This window comes from Buceros rhinoceros, unplaced genomic scaffold (genome assembly GCF_000710305.1).
Source record: "Buceros rhinoceros silvestris isolate BGI_N320 unplaced genomic scaffold, ASM71030v1 scaffold15141, whole genome shotgun sequence".
In the NCBI taxonomy this organism is placed as follows: Eukaryota; Metazoa; Chordata; class Aves; order Bucerotiformes; family Bucerotidae; genus Buceros; species Buceros rhinoceros.
The window spans coordinates 14,529-28,328 of record NW_010396155.1 but is presented as its reverse complement, the minus strand read 5'-3'; the positions used below and the strand labels follow the sequence as shown (position 1 = coordinate 28,328).

At 41.9% G+C, this 13,800-nt stretch overlaps 1 protein-coding gene across 1 annotated transcript in view; it reads left to right on the top strand.

Moving 5' to 3' along the window:
• The window catches only part of MTOR (mechanistic target of rapamycin (serine/threonine kinase)), a 59,155-nt gene that overhangs the window by 31,469 nt on the left and 13,886 nt on the right, over positions 1-13,800 (top strand). Inside the window, 9 exon segments of the mRNA XM_010145825.1 lie at positions 900-975; positions 2,908-3,047; positions 5,389-5,489; positions 6,351-6,466; positions 7,792-7,869; positions 8,248-8,355; positions 10,394-10,519; positions 11,163-11,294; positions 13,354-13,469. Of these exon segments, the coding sequence (XP_010144127.1) occupies positions 900-975; positions 2,908-3,047; positions 5,389-5,489; positions 6,351-6,466; positions 7,792-7,869; positions 8,248-8,355; positions 10,394-10,519; positions 11,163-11,294; positions 13,354-13,469 (993 nt within the window).

The window sequence follows — 13,800 nt, the reverse complement described above, 5'->3', positions numbered from 1 at the left end:
GGAAAGAGGAGAGCAATGAGCCAGAGGCTGGTTGTAAATAAGCGTTATAAAATAGCAGATGCTTCATAATAACTTGGTTTCCTCATTAAATTGGGGTTTAGCGAAAATGCTGATCACCAGCATCGATGTGCAGACAGAGCCATTTCTGATAGTAGGAACAGAAAACCAACGTGAAATAGGAATTATTTAAGAGAATAGCTGTACATTGTGTTGCTTAACTGGAGAACCAGGCTCATGAGTAGCCTATTTGCTTGTGCTTCTCAAAATTCAGCTGTCCTTGCAAAGCAAGGTGCCTCGCTGGGACGGAGTGGTTGCGATGGCGGGAGTTTGTGATAGGTTCTTGAAAACCAGTACTGGTTAGTACCAGTGCAGAGGCATAACTTGAAACTGAAAGTAGGGTTGCAAGCTTCTTGTGTGTGTTCCTGGTGATGTTTATCAATGGTTCTAATGATGTAGATTGTTTCCTGGATCGTGAGAATATCTCTTCTGATTTTTAAAGGAGTCGGTAGGACTGTTTAAGAGAAAAGGGGGGTGGAAATCAGTACTGTAAAGCTCTTAAGTGCAGCTCTTTGAGAAATGATGCCTTTCAAACTCTTGGCAAATATTCTTCTCCTTATGCAGGCTGCTATTTAGAATTGACAATCGTATGCAATCACTGTGCTGTGTAACAAGTCTTGGGGATACGTGCAGAGAACACGCGTACACCTATTGGTTTGCAAATATGTTGTCGTTGAGTGTCTTGTGTAGCCTAATTGTTCACTTAGAAGTTTTAAACAAAAAGGAGAGTGTTTCATTGGTATTTCCGAATGATAGAGCTTGGTATTATCAAGCAGAAGCTCAAACCAGCCCCTAATAATTGTGAACTGTGTTGAATGGTCTTTCTCTTCCTGCCTTTACAGCATTAACAATAAACTGCAACAGCCAGAAGCAGCTGCTGGGGTACTGGAATATGCCATGAAACACTTTGGGGAGCTGGTGAGTCCTGCTGGGTAACTCCCTGCTTCATGTCTAATGTTTTCCTGGGTTTTGTAGGTGGGTTTTGGTGTGGGTCTGGTGCTGGTGTGTGTGGGGGTTTGTTTTTGTTTTGTTTTTTGAGGTTCCGTCCCTGCTTATAACATTGCATCATTCATCCTGAAGGTGCCATGCTGCCCACGGGGGTGTGTGGGGTGTGCTTAGCTGTGTATACTCCAGACACCATGTTCAGGTGCAAGAGCTGGGGAAGGCTGCAAGAACTGGTGCAGGAACCTGAGCTGGAGGAGGATTTAGCAGCTAGTGGGCAACTATCAACTCAAGAAAAAAGTCCTTTTATTTAGAAGATGCTGGAAAGAGAGGGAGAGAGTTCATGTTCTAAGCTTTAAATGCCTGCGCGTTTTTGAGAAACTGCTTCAACACCTTTCCAAGTTAGGATTTAGTGGAAGTTGTGCCTCTAGCCTCTCTCATCCAGGAGGCATGTGAACCTGTTGGAGAGTTCACAGGGATTATTTAGAATAGTGGGTTACCCAGTCTCTTACAATTTTGACTGCTCACAGAAATAAAATAACCCCATTCTATATTGGTTCTGTGTCTTTCTCTGCACGACTTACCTTTTTATCTTTCTTCTTTTTTATAAACATTTAATTTGTGTTTGAATACTAAAGCATCTGTGCTCTCCTGCCAATTCTGGTCTGTTAAATAGGTGATGTTGCAGTGATAATTCTTGTAGTACCTTAGGGTGACTGGGAAAAGGGAGGCAGCCCTGGAAGCACAGTAAATTAGGCTCTTTGATTAGGAACCACCAGAAAGTGGGAAGAGGTATAAGCACATAAAAGTAGAATAATTCCTCTAGTGTAGGATTGTGTGGTTTTGACCTAGACTGGAAAATGAGAAGTCTGGGCTTCAGACAGCTTCTTATGATTCCTTGGGTGGATTCAGCAAAGCTCTGTTACCTAATTCTGACCTCACTCTCTAGCAGTAGTTCTAGCAGTGAATGTAGTTCAAAACACAAAGATTGCCAGACTAGGCAGTGAAAAGAAATTAAATGGAACTGTGAGCTCTACTTTCAGGAGCTGATTTGAAATATGACCGAGCTGAGCTGAGAAGTTAAAGGGCTGGTATGTAAATGTCCGAAGTGGAAGCCCTGGCATGCAGAGCGTGATTTATACTGACCCTGCCCACAGGCCTGGGAAAAGAATCTATTCTGCAGCCTAAGTGAAGACGGGAGCTGGCAAGGACTGAGCAGAAAAACACTGGCAGAGATATGTATGGAAAAAAACATTAAGGCATTTTATTTCTTGAAATTAAGAAACAAAATCTAGAAACAAATACTGAAGAAAAGTTTGTGCAGATGACAAGGATCACTGCTTGGCTTGCTTTTAAAATCTTTGTTACAAACCACAGCCTTTTCTTGGGAGGGAACATCGTACTACCTGCTGTATTAAAAAATGGGCTAGCAGCAGCCAGACGCACAATGAGCTTTTTGGGGTCAGGCTTTTTTTTCCAGTTAGTCACTCCACTCCCGAACACAGGACTGTTGCTCTTGTTTAAATGCAAGCATGTGCAGCAATGGGAAGTGGAATATTTTTATAGATTTACCCTTTTTCCTATTCCACTCGCTGCCCCCTCCAAAAAGAAAAGCACCAGCTACTGAGCTAGTATGTCAGTGGCACTGAATAGGGGGGTGATGTTGCATTGATCCCACTGGTAAACCTGAATTCTTTTCTGTGCAATACTCAGCATTCCTGTTTTCACACTAGCTCAAGGCTTTTCTCTATCACAGAAGTCCATGAGAATATCTAAAATAAAAGAAGGGCTAAGTGATGATCATAGGCAGAGAATTTTTCAGCAAAAGCTGTGGTAGCTATTATGATTATCTAATCATAAATATTAATCCTGCTATTTATTCTGATATTATTCCCTTCCCCCCCTTAGGAAATTCAAGCTACCTGGTATGAGAAACTTCATGAATGGGAAGATGCTTTGGTGGCCTATGACAAGAAGATGGACACAAACAAAGATGACCCTGAGCTGATGTTAGGACGGATGCGTTGCTTGGAAGCACTTGGTGAATGGTAAGAGGGGAATGCCTGAAGATTGAGGAAAATGATGCCTTTAAATTCCCATTTACTCCTGTTTAGTTAATAGTGTATTTCCAGTGACTTCTTGCTTTGTTCATTGAAGTCAGAATTGCTAATAACACCTCTAAGCCTTTTGGGATGGGCCATTTGATAAGTTAATGTCTTTTGGAGGGAGAATCTAGAGTCTAGTGATCAGATCAACCCCACTGGTAACAGAGAAAGAAATTGTAAATAGAGGAGACCTCGCAGGAAACGTTAACTGGGCAGCACTTGTTCAAAAACAACCATAAAAGGAGCTCCTTGTGGCCCTGCTTTTTAAACTGATTAAAGCCTGAGAGATTTCTGTATTATTACTCTTTTAGCATTCATTAAGCATTATCTTTTAAGTGTGATTTCAAACCCTGTGTGAAATGTGTGTTGTCATCAGGTAGCTGATTAGAGTCAGCGTTTGCGAGGGGGTGAGCTGGTAGTGACTTAGAGCTTGCTTCTTACCTGTGGGCTTTTGTTTTCCTCCGTGATCAGTTCAAAGAAGATAATTGGAGCAGGCGTCCTGTGCGCTGTAGCGTGCAATCCTACCCAGGGGCGTATGTGATTTGGTCCAGGTTCCGCCTTTCTGCTGAACTTTTCATGTCACTAGAGCTTTCTCCTGATGGGTCCTGACGTGAACCCGCAGGATGGCACACAGTGAGGAGATTCCTCTTCACTAAAGTAATCTTACTGTTAGAGGAACAGAGCTGTTTGAGAAACCTAATTCTGACGGCGTTTTTCTGCCCTTTTGGGCAGATGAGGGTGAGGCATATTGGTCATAGCTTTTTGAATAGGAAAAATAGATCCTCCTAGAGCATTTTTCAACCATCTTTTCTAGGAGTAGGCAATTCCCACCAGGGATTTATGAAATTTCTCCCTTCTGCAGGACATATATTTGTGTAAACTGCCCTCTCTGAACCTCCTGCTGCTTCATGTGTCAGTAACAAATACACTGTAAAAGGATGCTTTTCTTCTGTTGGAGCTAGGTATTACGCATCTATTGATAATCTGTAATGATGAGAGCAATCACCAGCTCACAGAGATCTCTGTGCTTGCTCTCCTGGACCTGCGCTCTGCCTCTAGACAGATGCAGATGTGTTCTACCATTCAGAAGTCCCTTTGCAAAGTGCTGTCTGCTGCCTTGCAGCTGACTACAGAGACGTCACCCTGAGACTGAGGATTCCATGGTTTGGCTGCTGATCATCTTCAGTAGTGTTAAACTTCACTCTTTGTGCTGCCGGAGTTTGCTTGGCAGAATATGACAGTTAATCTAAAACTGATACTATGCAGCATCATTATTCCAGTACTCTGTGCAGTGATGCTTTCAAAGTACAGCCAAAATATTCTTAGCCCTTTGACTCCCGACACAGTTATGTCTGCAAAAGCTGTACTACTCCAGTAGTATGTATGAGGTCCTGATTTACTGCTGTTGCTAGGTTTGGCTTGGATTTTAATTTGTTTTGGGGTTTGGTTTGTGGTGGGTTTTTTTGGTTTGTTTTTTTTTCCTCCTGGGCCTTTAAGCTGTCAGAATGTCTTGCCTGTGGCAGCCCATGGGTTCTGTTTGACTAACTCATCTTCCATTTGGGGAGGAGAGAGGCAGTAGAGAAGGCAAGTTGGCCTCCCTCACAATTGGCAGCTATTTGACTGCTACAAGTATCCAGCCTGAGAAACTCTGGAACTGCAACACCCACAGTAATTAGTTTGATTAATGGAGCATTCACAGTTGATTTAAAAGAAATTATATAAAAAACCCTGATGCTTCATCTCCACTGGAGATGAAAGATTCAGAGCCCCTCTGAGGTCTTGCCATGACAAGTCTTCATACTAGGTTACAGCAGCTTTGATTGTCTAGTCTCTGTCATGATGTGTTATCCAAAATGTTTGACAACAGGAGCCATGCACAAGCTATTCAGATCATAATGTTTCTTGTTCCGATGCAAAAAAATTTAAGCATCCCTTGTTTGGAGGTGGTTTGTTTTTTCTTGGGAACGGGGTTGGGTTTTTTTTTTTTTGTATTTGTAGACTAGAGTTGACAGCCTTTAAAGCAGGCGTTATGAACTGCTGAGGAACAAATGCAAACTTTTGTCTGGATTTGTGTTTTCAAAGCATAGAGTGCCTTTAAATAATTTTCTGATGATAGGATCTTTGTCCCACTAGCTAGCGTGTCTGAGTTGGCAGAGGAGAAGAATGCTATATAAAAAGAACAATGGGACTGGTTGTCTTCTCATCTGTGGAAAGTGGCTGTTTAACAAGACAGAATTCTTAGAAGAGGCTTTTTTGCTGATCAGAAATTGTGGATTCTTCTTAGGGGGCAGCTCCACCAGCAGTGCTGTGAAAAGTGGACACAGGTCAATGATGAAACTCAAGCTAAGATGGCTAGGATGGCTGCTGCCGCTGCCTGGGGTCTAGGTAACGTATCTGTGTGTGGTAGTATATGACAGCCCGCAATGTGGAAGCACAGATAATTTTAACTTGCTTCAGAACTATAAAACATAAGAAACCACAAAAACAAAGAACAAAGTCTCTTATGTTGGGAAATGAAGTAAGTGTCATTCAACACTGAAGCCTTTTGGAAAACGTGCATTTACGTAAGGTCTCCCAGTGTGGTCTCAAGTAACAGCAACTGCCTTATTGCTCTGAGCAGATCATCAGGTGCTTAACTGGTCCCTTTTACTCAGTTTTACGTTGAACATAGCTCAGACTTGGAATGAGATTAATAGAATTTTTCAGCTTTGTGGCAGACTCTTATTTACAAACTAGAACAATATCTGCTGAGCATTTTGGTAGATTGTCTTGCTGAGTGGACGATCTTAAGTGGAATAAATCTATAAATGGTCCAAATACTTGTTACGCTGATAGCCAGATCTTCACTAGAGAAGCTCATAAATCACTTGCTGTCTGCCAGCCTTTGCTGAGGAAAAAAAATCATCTGTTGCATTCAAAAGTTCTGGGAATGTCAGCATTTCAATTTTTTCATCACAAGGAATGCAAGAACCTTTTCTGTGAGGGTAACAATTTGCCTAGAAGAAAAATGCCTCTGTTTTTGCATGTCTGTAACTCTGTGTGTACATATTCAGCGGATGCGTATGTACATATTCGGTTTCTGTATGTAACTGACTGTCCCTGCCAAAGACAGGCTGTTGGAGGAGTGACTTCTGTGCAGAAGCTCCACACAGCACTCAGGCCTAGCCGCTGATGTCTAAGCGCTGTAGCATAGTTCTGTTCTTGCAGAGAGTGCTGTTGTGTAACTGAATCGATGTGTCTCTGCAGGTCAGTGGGATAGCATGGAAGAATATACCTGCATGATCCCAAGGGACACCCATGATGGTGCTTTCTACAGAGCTGTACTGGCTCTTCATCAGGACCTTTTCTCACTGGCTCAGCAGGTAATTATCTTCTTGGTTGCATTCCCAAAACCTAGTTTGAGATGAACTAGGCCATATTGCTGCATAGAAAGACATGCTGTTTTAAAGCAGTTGGCTGTCCATTTATGTGTTAGACCTGGTGATTGAGCTTATCTTGTATTTCCAGAAAGCCGGCAGTGAATGTACACACAGATAGTAGTGGTCCAGTGCTGTGGAGTGTAAGAAGGCCTTAGTCGTTCTTAAGCTTCTGTACTTTTATGTCTGTTTCCTAGACAGACAGAGCACAAGGATTATCTCAGCAGAGGTTCCATTCTGCGAGGCACTGCTTGATAGAAGGCATTCATGGTATAAGACACACATCATTCTTCATGGGTATTCTGTGCACTTCTTTCTGTGGCAGCTTTTTCAGAGGAGTGCATATATATATATCATATACCAGAACTTTTCGTCTAATTTTTCTGGTAGCAGTGTTAAATCTTAAATCTTAGATTGAGATGAGAAATCAAGGCGAGGACCAAGTCTGTTACACAGAGCTGTATTGGGTATGCTTGTTTGACACAGAGCAGATTTGCAGAGCGACTTCTTCCTCTGTAGATGTGAAGTGTGTTGTTTACTCTCCAAGGAAGCTTGAGTACCATTTCTCAGAATTCTGTGCTGACTTGCCAGCTTAGATAAAGGAGAAATTTGGTCTGCTCTGTCAAATCCCATACATAGATTTTTGGGTGATGTGCACAGTAAAACTAGCCAGGCATTCAAAGGGGTAGAGCCTGTGATTAACCTTTAACGTTTTGAACAGGAAAAACTATACATGAGAGATTATATAATGACTGAACCAGAGCAGGACTCATTTCATGCCTGAAGAGGATGTTTTAGTTGGAGTAAGAGAAATGGAATTTGCTGTCCTGTAAAATTGATTAAAAACCTCTTGGGTTACGTAAAACAGTGAAAGCTATTTTCTGTCATTGTATATTATCAAGAGACATTTCTTGAGGCTTTTTTGTAACCGACTCTCTTGCACTAAAATGTCAACTTTTCTTTTCCTCTATAAATGTTATTAATGATGATCTCTACAATGACAAGTAGGATTAGAAATACTGCAAGCTTTGATTTGGTTGAAAGAAAAACTTCAGACTGTGCAGGTGATAAATGAAACCTCCTTCCCTTATACCTGCCCCTGGACACCGTTTTGCTGTCAGTTCTTTTTACTGATAACATCCTTTCCTGGTTCTTGGAGAATGGGAACAATGCCAGCTTTGTTCGTAAGATGGAACAGATCAATAGCAGTTCCAGCAGTTGACTCTAGATAAAACTTACCACCTTTGCCCCAATATCTTGTGCTGTTTCAGTGCATTGACAAAGCCAGAGATCTGCTAGATGCTGAGCTCACTGCCATGGCAGGGGAGAGCTACAGTCGAGCCTATGGGGTAAGTGTCTAACTCTCAGCCTTCCTTCTCGTTGCTGCCTCAGACTCTCCCTAGAAGTTGCAAAAAACTTCTGAGTAGCACCTGTATCAAACATGAGACCTGTGTGGGCTCACAAGCCATATGGCTCTTATCTTGTCAGATAAGAAAGAAAACTTCGTAGGAACAACTTGGGGACAAATTAAACAGTGAAGTGAGTACTCTGCCCTCAAATAAGAATTGACATTAAGAAAGTTTGAATCAGCAGATCATCTAGATATAGCAGTTGGTCCTTTACCTTTTGGGCAGCATATGTACGTTAGATTTTGATGCCAAAATACTGTTCCTTAACTATAGATTTGTTCTGTAGTGATTGGGATGGAATGTGATTGTTTCCTTCAGGCTATGGTATCCTGCCAGATGCTGTCAGAGCTGGAAGAGGTTATCCAGTATAAACTTGTACCAGAACGCCGTGAGATCATCCGCCAGATCTGGTGGGAAAGATTGCAGGTAGGTCTGTGTAAAGATCAAGGATGGAGGTGCTGGTGTACTGGCATGAACACATTCCTTTCGAGTCAGTGTGATGGCTCCGCAAATCTTTCCGTTTCCCGTTCTATCCCAATAACGTGTCTGTGTACATGGATGCATGCTTTCTGTCCGCTTTGTGTTTAGGCTTTTTTTTGTTAATGTTCCTGAGGTGCCTACTGATACGATGCTTCAGTGGGGTGATTTAAGCCTTGAAATAGATGTGTACAGAACGGAGACACTAGTTACATCTCCAAGGCTGCTTATCTCAGTGTTGAATTGCACCTGGAAATATGGGTTTGGATAAGGCTAATTTGAACTTCATGTGGCTGGATGCATGTTAAGAAGTGAATTCTCTCACAATGCTGGAAAACTGGACAGAGAATTCACAGACGTGTAAAAGATTGTCCTGTTCCTTTTTGACCTCTTCCAAGGACATTTCCAATTGATGGGCAGCACTTTGGGACGTGGCTTAGTGGTGGACTTGGCAGTGTATTTATGGTTGGACTCAATGATCTTAAAGGTCTTTTCAAACCTAAATGGTTCTATGATTCTGTGATTAGCCTTGTCCTCTTAAGGGAGACCTTTAGCAATGCTGCTTTTCCTGTATTCAAAGAGAAGTTTGTGTCTGTCTTACTCTAAACAGCAAAAATCCAACATACCTCTGAAGATTTTATTTTTGAGACTATTTTCCTTACAAGAGGCATCCCTACAGTGAAAGCGAACATCATCAGATGAAATACATACAGGAATTCTGTTTAAAGAGGTGATTCCTGCAAGAAAGGAAAAAAAAAAAACCCAAAATGCATAATTAGGGTCATACCAAATTTTGATACACTGTCTGCAGAAAGAAATTCTCCCTATGCAGAGTTCTTCACTGTGACTGCTATATCTGCCTCCTCATGAAAGGCTGTGGCTGCAACATATTTTTTAGCTGTTTGGGAAACTGTGTCAAAGCTTTTAGTCTCCCATCTGCATTCCTGTCTGGAAAAGCTCAGGCCCATTCCACTGGGGTGGAGAAGCAGTGACAGGAAGTGTAATGTCTGAATACATCTGTTTATAGTCCTGAAAACAGTACATACAGTTCTTGCACTTTTTATAGCTACTGTCTAATAATTTTAAAATGCCCATTGGATGAGGTTTATTTTGGTGTTAGGGAACAAGCGTTGCCTAATTTCCCCTGATTTTGGGGAAAAAGAACAAGGAAAAGAAATAGATGCTTTGATGCTAAGGTCCCTGCTGCCATAGGAAATTCTTTTGTTTACCTCAAAACTAAGACTCAGTTGTCTCTGGATCAATAGGAACTTCAGGGTGACACTGAAGGAAATGTCTGTTACAGCAAGAATCACGTATTTGGTTGTTACTGTCCCTTCCACAACGCTACTGCTCCGTAACATCCTTGAACGTTTGAAAGACAAGACTCCTGCCCTGACTGACCATGTTGTTTCGCCTCTGCCTTCAGACAGGCAAGAACCAGGCAATGCTTGCCCAAGCAGTGTGGCAGTTGATCTGCAGCTTCTGGCAGAGTATCAGTTTGGTCTTGCCAGCCTCTAAAAGTGACACATGCAATGAGAAGAAAAAGGGCAATAACAAAAATATCTTTGCAACCATTTGGTTTTGTGCCATCTCCATGTTGAGATTCATCGCTGTTTAAATCAAAAATAGGCTTTAAAACTAGGTTGAGAAGGGTTATAAAACTCTTGAGTCATTTAGGATTTGCACAAAGATCTTTCCTGATTTTTGGTACATTTGTGCTTTAGAAGTTTTTCTCCTTTTTCTCTTAGAGGATATGATTAGACTGCAAACACTGAGCTGGCTGCAGAGAGTAAGAGTCAAGGACCTCCTTCACACATTGCGGTAGTAAAGAAATAGCCAGCTGGTTCGTAATGTTGGCCTGCTGTGAATTGTGGGTACTGAAGTCTCTCCATCCTGGGAAAAATCCCTTCACCTTCTGAATTAAGGGTCTGTGGAGCCTGTCTCGGAGATAAAATACTAACAAATTTTCTCTTCCTTTTTCTTTCAGGGTTGTCAACGAATTGTGGAAGACTGGCAAAGAATATTGATGGTCCGATCTCTTGTTGTGAATCCTCATGAGGACATGAGAACCTGGCTCAAGTATGCCAGCTTGTGTGGCAAGAGTGGGAGACTGGTGAGCATGATCAAGCTCTACCCTCTACTGCAGGTTTCTAGATGACTGGCTTTGTCACACTGCTTAAACCTTGAGCGTTTCCAAATACTTTCGTTGCCCAAGTGGGATGGGTCCTCCTCTGAGGACACTGGTCAGAAATCGTTCAAATGCTGAAATTGTAACCAGCATGGAGTTCATACTTGTAGCCAAGGTTATTTTTGTGGGACTAGTATTATGCCTGAGAGCCTCAGAGCTAATTTTTTATTGCATGCTATACCCCGCTGTTCTTACACAACACTGCTAATTGTTAAAAGCTGTCTCTGCTAAAGCGCTCTTTGTTGAATCTAGAATGTGATATTGTTATCGTTGAACATGACAGTCCTGCTTCAACATTCACCACAAGATTAATTACCAAAAACAATTGAAATGGGGACTTCACACTCTCTACTGGTTCCTGAAATGAGACCCTAATGCTCTCATACCAGTGAAGACGTGCAGGTTATCACGTGCTATTATGACTCCAGGGACTGGTGAAAAGGCTGTCTGTGTTTTACCTGAAGGGTGGAAGGTAGTTTTTAGTGGCAGGCAATTCTGTCATCAGTGGGAGATGGAGGTAAGAATGATCTTGTTTTAACCTGTTTTTTCTCTTTACAACTTTCTCCAGGCTTTGGCCCATAAGACACTAGTCCTGCTCTTAGGGGTAGATCCATCTCGACAGCTGGATCACCCCCTGCCAACAGTACATCCCCAAGTGACTTACGCATACATGAAACACATGTGGAAAAGCGCCCGTAAGGTACAGAGAACGTGGTACTCTCTGCGTTTCAGTGCTCAGGTGTTGTGTGGCAGCAAGCGTGTTAGCTCTTCATAATCCTCACAGAACAAAGTCAAGGCTGAAGGTCTTATTTTTGCTCACTTGAAAGAGGGTAACTCATCTCTTTCATTATTGTTACTCAGAAGATGAGCTTTGAATTTTTCCTTTAAAACTCTAGTGACAGAGAAGGCCTGGCTCTAATTTTATTTTATATGTGGAAAGATTATTTTTACTAAACCAATATCAGGTACCGAAGGGATGCAGCCAAGATTAGTGGCTAATAGAGGCTCTTCCATCCTCACCAGGATTTTATGGTGTAGGCTTGAGACTTGTCTTTTAGTCCACTGTTCTGATTGCCAGGTCTCCACACTGTGCTTGTGGTCAGGTTTACATGCTGAGAGAGTAAGGGGGTTTTATTACCAATTTTAGAATAATATCCTGAACAGTTTGTACTTCATTGCTGAGCAGAACTGACTTCTATTAAGGACATTATTGAAAATTTCTAACTGAAAAACAGCTGAAAAGTCCATAGGAATTTGTCATGGGAACAATTTGGCTCCAAAGGGCCTAGGGTGAATGTTTTTGACATTGCAACACAAGGAGAATTTACATAATCAAGTCCAATAAGCTGCAGACTGCATAACTTATCTTTTTTTTAATATACATTAAGCCTCCATTTATTCTTATATTCTACCACATCTTTTTTATTTTTCCTGTCTTTGGGATTGCCAGCACTGGAGCAGAGCCATTGCTATGAGAACATGCCTTGCCATGACCTAACTATTCTCTATTTGAATTTAAAAACCAGACAGAGCTGCTGCTGAGGCCCTGTTCTACTGGCTTTGTAAAACAGTGTAACAGCGCCTATCTTCAGTAAATGACCTGAGAAGTATACGAGTCTTCTCTGCCTGCCTCTTTGAGTCAAAGTGGACTTTTCTGTTTGACCTGTGATAAAGGAGGAGACAGACAGGATGCAAGAAACTGGTGTAGTTGTAGAAAGCAGAAAGAAACAAGGCTCAAAGATTAAGAGGATGGGGGAAGAGAACGTATCTTAAATACACTAATGCAGGAATATGTGGAGCCCACGAAGACAGGGAAAAAAAAATTAGAAAAGCAAAGATGAGAAGGAGGAACAGATGTGGTTAGAATCATGTCCTGTTGCTCTTTGGATAATTTCCTATTTAAATACAGTACATAAGCTCTGTGCTTAGGGGCTTTTTATTTTACTTCTTTCTGACCCGTTAAAAATGGGTCTTGTTCAGAGTGCTGAGGGAGAAATACTTTACCCAAGTTAGCACTAATCCTAGACCTGCAGGCAAGTCTCACCCCTTTCTCTGAGCACTCTTCTGCTGGAATAGCTGACTCAGTGATTCAGTCTTTTGTGGCACTTGCAAAGTAAATGCATATTTTTGAAATTCGTGGTTAAAGGTGCAGCTCTGTGGCAGAAGCACCTATTCTAGGGTACACTGGAGTTTGCAGTCTGGAGTGAGACTTAAGTGTTTGTTTATACCAAATAATTTAGTTGTTAAGTAAAACTCACTGCTTTCAGTTTTAAGGGCTCTGCTTGTCAGTTTATGGTGATGGGTTTTCAATACTAATGGCAACGAGGAGCAAATTGTTGGGTTTATCTGGATATGAGAGGGGCACGTAACTGGCAGTATCTTTTAGTCTATTTCTGACAAATGTCTGGCCTAACAGTGTAAGTATTTATAAGGTTGTTGTTTCCCCCTGCCCCCTCCTTGTGTCTAGGTTATAAGCTGTGCGATAACCCCCGCCCGTTAAATGTTGATAGTGTGATACTATTTGTTCCTCAGTTTAGCAATTCAGTGACCAGATCTGAGACATCAAGAATCTCTAATATCCTCATTTGTTTGATGCTACATATGTATAGTATAAACTGATTTTAGAGGGGTGTAAATAGAAACAAAGCTTTGAAAGAAAACAAATCTGTATTTTTTTCTTGATTTCTGCACTGTCTTCCTCTCTTGTGAAGCTGTATTTAACCCCTGTGGTCCTTCCTGTAACCATCCTCCAATTACAGATTGATGCATTCCAGCACATGCAGCACTTCGTGCAGACAATGCAGCAGCAGGCACAGCATGCTATTGCAACTGAGGACCAGCAGCACAAGCAGGAACTCCACAAGCTCATGGCACGGTCAGCATCTGGTCGGGGGCCACCAGTTAGCTGTATAGTGAAAATGCTGTCTTCCCTGAGATTGCAGGGTCCACGCAGGTGACACATTTCCAACAAGGCCAGTGCTTTGATCAAAAGAAACAGGGGATTTCTCATTTAGGTGGTAGGGACTCATGTGATATTATATTCTTATCTGTGATAGAATTTTCAGTAAATGTTGTTGTGCCATGACAGTGTAAATAGGCTTGCATATGTCGCTGGTGGCTGGTTGTATTTTTCCAGCACTGTGGTTCACTGGCAGAAGGCAGAGCTCTCAGCGTGGCTATCTCTTTGGTTTTCAGGACATCCAGTC